This window comes from Pterocles gutturalis, unplaced genomic scaffold, assembly GCF_000699245.1.
Source record: "Pterocles gutturalis isolate BGI_N339 unplaced genomic scaffold, ASM69924v1 scaffold651, whole genome shotgun sequence".
NCBI classification, from domain to species: Eukaryota; Metazoa; Chordata; class Aves; order Pterocliformes; family Pteroclidae; genus Pterocles; species Pterocles gutturalis.
This window is the reverse complement of record NW_010097410.1, coordinates 5,834-12,746: the sequence shown is the minus strand read 5'-3', so window position 1 is coordinate 12,746 and position 6,913 is coordinate 5,834. Positions and strand designations below refer to the sequence as shown.

General features: G+C 42.2%; 1 protein-coding gene across 1 annotated transcript in view; it reads left to right on the top strand.

Annotated features, from left to right (window-relative positions):
• Nucleotides 1–6,913, top strand: part of LOC104463378 (RNA binding protein fox-1 homolog 2-like) — a gene marked incomplete at its 3' end in the record, with an annotated part of 34,445 nt that overhangs the window by 21,707 nt on the left and 5,825 nt on the right. The window contains exon 3 of the mRNA XM_010076059.1: nucleotides 3,425–3,478. Within this exon, the coding sequence (XP_010074361.1) occupies nucleotides 3,425–3,478 (54 nt within the window). The remainder of the gene's footprint in view (nucleotides 1–3,424; nucleotides 3,479–6,913) is intronic.

Sequence of the window (6,913 nt, the reverse complement as noted above, 5' to 3'; positions counted from 1 at the left end):
TGGTTTAGGGGGCTGTCAGGCCGGCTGGGGCAACGCCTGCCACAGAGTCTTGAAGATCCCAGCGCACGTCCTCCTGCCTTGTGGCCATGCTGCTTTCTTCCAGTGAATTTCACAGAGCAGGAAACCCCTCCCCAGCAAAGCTTGCTTCAGCAGTTAGCCCCTGTTGTCTCTGTTCCTTCTCTTCCCTCCTACCTCTTCAAACACACACAATTCCTAGGTAGAAAAGAGATTGGGGCAGCTTGCATGGGTGCACATTGCAGTAAATGTTAAGTGAGTGCTTGCTGTAACCACAGGATTTGGTGATGTTAATTCTGGCATCTAGGAAATGATGTACCTCCATCTACAGAGCAGAGAGAGAGCCCTGCTGCTTCTCATGGAGTTAGGTCAGACCGCTCGTATTCAGTGTTCCCGACAGCTTTTTGTCAGCCACAAGAAACTCAGCACACAAGACAGGATTTCCTGTTGGTGTGGAAACCCTGTGAGGTGATCTCAGCCGAACAAGGCTGGCAGGCAGTGCTGGCAGTAATTGCTGAGGATCCAGGCCCAGCTGGGTGTGGAGAAAAGGGGAAGACGGCGTGGCATAATTGTGCACCAGAAGCTGCACAGTTTGTTCTCCTTGAAGATGATTCTAATGAGGTAGAAAACGGTGATTTTTTGATAGCTTTGAAGATTCTGAAAATAATTTTGGCATTTGCACTTATCAAAAGCCTGGTGTTTCAGCATGTGCGGCAAGGCTAGGCAGCTGAGCTGATCTGGAAGGGACAGATCCTGCTCTTGGGCAGGATGTGCTGCTTTCCACTCCCTTTTGCTTCTCAGAGCACTAATGCTCACCTGACCCTTTAAGCCACTTCTGAACAGTAAATTGTCAAAAACCTCATATTTATTCCTTTTGTTGGGCTAGTTTTTGAGAGGATTGGTGAGCTGTGTATCATTTTATTTACAGGTGAGACGGAAAACTGGGGCTAGCTTTAGGAAGCTGGTGAAACCAGACAGGGAAGCAGGGACAGTCCTTCAGCAGCCGTGAGCTGTCAAATTGGTTCAACCCGTCATATAACAACACTGAAGTAGTCTACCAAGAACACAATCACGACTGATTTATTTTGTGGCAGTGACCAAGCCATATGCAACAAAGACAACAAAAAGCAATCAACAGCTAATCTTTATAGTGAAACCCACACCAAGCATGGGATGGAAATAGAAAATTTATTTTAGCTGTGATTGGCACAGCAGTGGTCGAAAGAGGATCCAGCATGGATCAAGCCTAAACTGTTGAGATGTCGAGGTTTCAAGAAAGATGCATGTTTACGTTAGCATTGTTCAAACTTCGTGTAACATGGGATATTGTGAATTCAATTGTTCTTGGTATGAATAGAAGATCAAGTATTGTCCTTAAACAATAGAGCAGTAAAAGCAACATCTGTGAACCAACATTTGCAAAAGAATGTGACTATCTCCATTTTAAGAATGGAGAATGGAAGCAGAAAGAAGCTATAGCTAAAATTGTTGGAAGCATTTTGTTTGCTCAAAGACAGTTGTGGAATACTTGTTCAAGGGATTTAATAGCTTTTTATTCCTTTACATATTCAGCTTCTTCTCAGTCGTGGTTCACAGTTGTAAATGTTCCATGTTTGCAAATCTAGCCACAAGTCTTTCAAGCAGGGCACACGCAAAATGAGCATTATACCCATTTGACTCTGAATGGAAATGTTAATTTTTAAAAAAAATGTCGAATACTATATTAAGAGCACTGTGGCAAAGTGGAGAGTATCTCTGTTGCCCAGAGGGATGTGTTCACCATCTTTCCTAACTGAAACCATCCTTTCTTTTGTTGTTGACCTTCCCTTCATTTGCTGACACCTTTAAATTTTCTGCAAGCAGTGAGATCAAAACCATGTGGACGAAATCTTTCGTAAATAATGGGATAGGAAAAACATTCAGGTATAGCATTTGTAGAAGTGTAATATGCACCTCTAGAATGAAGACTGCTCCATATATATGCTCCTGAAAATGAGATCTTAGACCTGTCTTTCTGGAGAGCAGACCTCCAGTTTGGAAATAAAACATCAATGCTTCTAGAGGACAGAGCGTTGCGGGACTCTCTTGAAGTGGTGATGGTTTTACCTATAGGTTACTGGTTTGAATTTGGCCAGTTAAGTAAAAATATTTGAATATATTCCAGGGTGAAAGATGTGATTCATATATGGTTCTAGAGTGTGGTAAATATCTTCTCTAGCTTGTAGCTTTCATTTCTCATATTTGCTTTGTGCTCAGTAGGGAGCTCTTTGGAACCAGTTGTTGAAACAGTGCAGAGTAGTAGGGCTCTTCTCTCCTTGGGGTTTCTAAGCTGAGGCAGAGGTCAGAGTTGTATCATAAGTGATAAACTTGCATTAGGAACTGGGGTTGTTTAGTCTGGAGAAGAGGAGGCTGAGGGGAGACCTTTATCACTCTCTACAACTACCTAGAAGGAGGTTGTAGTGAGGTGGGTGCTGGCGTCTTCTCTGAAGTAGCAAGTGATAGGACAAGAGGAAATGGCCTCAAGTTGTGCCAGGGGAGGTTTAGGCTAGATATTAGAAAAAATTTCTTCACTGAAAGAGTGATCAGGCATTGGAACAGGCTGCCCAGGAAGTGGTGGAGTTGCCATCCCTGGAGGTGTTCAAGAAACGTGTAGATGTGGTGCTTAGGGACATGGTTTAGTGAGTTAGGTGGTGTGGGTTGACGGTTGGGCTTGATGATCCTTTGAGGTCTTTTCCAACCTTAAGGATTATATGGTAGAATAGACAACAGCCTGCAGCATGTCACAGGTTGAAGTTGAATGATCTTTTTTTCTGTGAAACAAACTGTTCAGGGTTGGCCATTTTCATGGTTTCTGAATCTGCCATCGGTTCTTTTGAAGGCTTGGAGTTTTGAAAAGTAAGGGAGTGACAGGAAAAGCGATTTAGCGTTTGGAATCCCTGAGGTTGGGAGTCTTGTGGCTATCCTCTCCAGAGAAACAATGTCACTGTTAAGTTTCTCTTTGTGATAGCCACTTCAGGAGGAAGATGTAATGGTGAATTACATCTGAGAAATGTTGTTAGAAGTCTGAGATGAAATCATGTAACCATGTCTTATATGAAGTAGTAGAATGAGGGAAGAAAGAACTGTTTAGATTAAAAAGGAGAAAATAAAAGCTGCCTCAAATGCCTAAAACTCTTCTGGAGATTGTTTTTCTTCCTTTAGACTTTTGTGAGAGAACTTGGGGTCTGTGACCAAGAGGATCTGTATGTACTAACCCAAGAGAACTGGGTCATGTCACTGAAATTTTATGCCTTTACTTGTAGACTAGAAGTGGAAATACTCCCTTCTTGCACTACACCAGCCCCCAAAAGGTAGAAAAAATGGGTTACCAAAAATAAATATTTCTTTTTCCTCCCTTGTCTCTCTGCAGCAATTCGGCAAAATCCTTGATGTAGAGATAATCTTTAATGAGCGTGGCTCGAAGGTAAGTCTTGCTTCTGTACCTGCTTCTCTTGTTTTGATTGCAGAGTAAAAGGCAGTTCATTGCCTAGAGGATATACTCTGCTAGCAGGAATTAGTGTGATGAGGGAAGGGAAAAGCTATTTTGGGGACTGTCTCTTGTTCCCTCTGACTCCAGACTCTAAGTATGGTCATTTCTGGGCAGCATATACAAATGCTCCTAGACACCCCTGTCTTTAATGTGGGATCAGGTTCCCAGCCTTTTGAATAAACAGGGAATCAATCACTTGAGCCTTCATACCAACCCATTCGCATTGCACTAGCAATGGGTGGGTGCCCTGTGGGGAAGGCAGAATAAGGTGAAACAGCTTTGTGTGATGGGAGGCTGTAAGAACAAAGCCTAACCCACCCACTCACCCCCCCCCAACCATATTTTTATTACATTAAAATACTTCTATAGAAAAAACTGTCATATCTCATATGTGAAAGGATTTTATTTACTCTATTTTGCAGACTTACTCGGCACTTCTGAGATACTGACCTTTCATGTTTGAGATATTTGATGCTTAATATAAGCATCTTCATTCCCCTTGCCCTACCCCGTGTGGACCTCTCCCCACTGAATTTGCATTCACACACCTATTTTCACCTTAATATATCTTTAAGAGGGAGGTTTTGTCAAGGGTTAATGGTAATTTATTTCTTTGGAGATGAGATTTCAAATGTTGCTCAGGTGAGCTGCAGAGAGATTGAGTGATCTTTGTCCTAATTGGCAATTGGTTCTCATCACGTAACCAGTATTACCACAATGACAAATTGATGTGATTCTCTCTCTGCCCAGGAGGTTCAGCACTGGAATAGCAGGGAGTTTTGCAGGTCAGGAGCGAGGTGCATTGCCAAAGCTCTATGGGGGAAGCTTGCACAGTGCATGTCTATACTCTGCTTGACTTAATCAATGCTAAGATTCCCATTTTCAATTAAAACAAAATTTCCCTCCTTCCCCCACACACGTGTGTGCACATGTGTGCATGCACACAAGAGACTTTGAAGTTGCAATTCAGCTAAGCAGTTTCAGTTTAGAGTCATTGCCTTTCGCTTGGATTTGAGGTTCACAGTCTTAAAGTGGCCTCTTTGCTTCAACATATATTCTGTGGTATGTTCATGTTCAGAGCCCTCTGCAAATTTCCACCCACATTGCCCAAGATGCATTCTGAACTTCTTCAGTGTCTGTATTAGCTGGAAACCAGAAAGCAGTTGATCTGTATGCAAAATAAATTAGTGTCTGTTCCCCTAATTTGTTTGTGCTTGGTACTGTGTTTTGGTTTTTTTGTTGTTTTGTTTTGGGGTTTTTTTGGTTGTTTTGTGTTTTTTTTTTTTGTTTGTTTTTTTGTTTTTTAATAAGGCAGTCTGAACAAGTCAATGACTATATGGCTTAGAGAGTTTTACTTCCCTTTGTGGGTAAAAATCTATATGCTTTACCAAAACAATCAGCTATGCTGAGTTTGTAAATATGTATTCTGCTCTCTGCTGCTCTTCTGATATTTATAGGCCAGAGCTATCCGTGAATTAGTCTTGATTTTAGTCATTTCTGTTTGGCTTTGGGAATAGCCTCTAGCCTCTATCAAATTCCTACTAGTTTGTATGTAATTGCAAAAGAAAGAACAAAAATACCTGGCCTGGAAAAGTGGTGAGCTCTAACCTTCATCCCCCACTGCCTGTGCTTTCCAGAGCAGTGTCTTCCTCTCCACATATGAACTTCACTCTCGCTCCCATCCATACAGCCCTGTATTAAATGCCTGCGGCTGCCCTTTCCCTTCTAGGCAACACTAACATTGCAGGCTTTCTGTGAAGGCTTGGTTTAAGACTATGAAAAATACCTTCTTGTGCAGTTGTTAAAGCCCAAAGCTTCTGGTTTTCAGTTAAAACAAATTATTGCTGAAGAGTTCCTTGATAAATTTTATCCTGAACCTTCAATAAATATGTGAAAAATGAAAGAGATCCAAAAATATGTTCTTCCAGTCCTTGACCATGCTGTTTTCTACTGCTTTTTTGTCATCTTGGAGCAAAAAGCAGTTGCAAAACTGATAGCCTGTATGAGGAATGGGGCAGAATCTGAACAGAATGAGAAAACACCCAAATAATAGTTTTGTGGTATCTTTGCATCGTTCTCTACGTAAAATAATTCCTGTTTTTAAAAGAATGCAAGATTATTCCTGCTTAGCATGAAAATGGGAGGCCCCAGTGTTTGAGTGGGGTGTAGCTGCACGAAGCACCTGGTATTCACATAATAATGGAAAAACAAGTTTGGTGATCTGATGGTGAAGCAAAGGAAATGGATCTTTCTGGAGGCCACTCACTCACTCTTGGGTTCTTCCTCCACCTTAGGAAAAAAAAAATCTGAATGCCTTTTCCTGCCCTGTGGTTTCCATTCTAATCTAATTATATGAAACCTCTCTCTCTTCTTCTCCTCCTCCTCTCTCTTGGGAATCCGAAAGCAGATGCTCCTGCTGCCTGCCTTGTGCTGTGTTCTCAATGCTCCCTTCCCTTCCCCGGGTTCCTGAGGGTTTTAGAGTTTTGTGTATATGTTTTGTAAATATTTAAAAGGTACAGTGGTAAATCCCAAACTGCCCTGGGTTCACCCCCACCCAGTGTACAATGGGGTTGAGCAGCTCTTTGTCCCTGCCAAGCTGTGGCTGGAGATCTGTGCTGGGACTGCTCCAGTGCTGGTCGGTAGGAGGGACTGGAGGAAGTGTGCAGGTTGCATTCTTCTTTCTGAATCCACCTGAGATGACCAGGCAGTTTTGTTCCACAGCCTAGGGGGAACTATATCAAACAGGCTGCATCTTCAGGATCTCTGTGTATTTAGAAAGTTTGGTGACCAACGAGAGAGGAGTATGTGTCCATCACAGCCACCTCGCACCTCAGGTTCTTGCGTTTGGCTTAGGAGTTGTTATTTGTTGACTTTTGGTATCACAGCAGAGTAGGAGGCAGTTAATAATTAGTTTTGATGATTCTCCTCTCAAAGCACTGTGAATTCTTGTTTCCTACCTCAATTTCTGCCCAGATTCAGTCTGTTTAGCAGGATTATATGGGCCCTGGTAGACTTCATGCTGATATTGCTTTGCTACGAATGAGAAACAAGATACAACCTTTAAACATGCCTTGAATTTAATTTTGTTTTATTCTTGATAGAATGACATCAGTCTTCCCTTGATGTGTTTGGGTTTTTTGCTTGCTTCCAGGAAAGTAGCTGTTTTTTCATTTGTCCTGTTTACCATTGCATGTCTGGTTCTGACCCATGTAAGTGCCTTTAAATAGCGTTCTGCTCATGGTTGCAGTTTACCATGCACTCCACTGAACCATGAATAAAACACCTCCAGAGGAAGTCAAGAGAGAGGATTCCTTCTCCTGTTGTTAGTGGAGATACATTCTCTAGATGCCTATTTTGGCACTGTTGTGC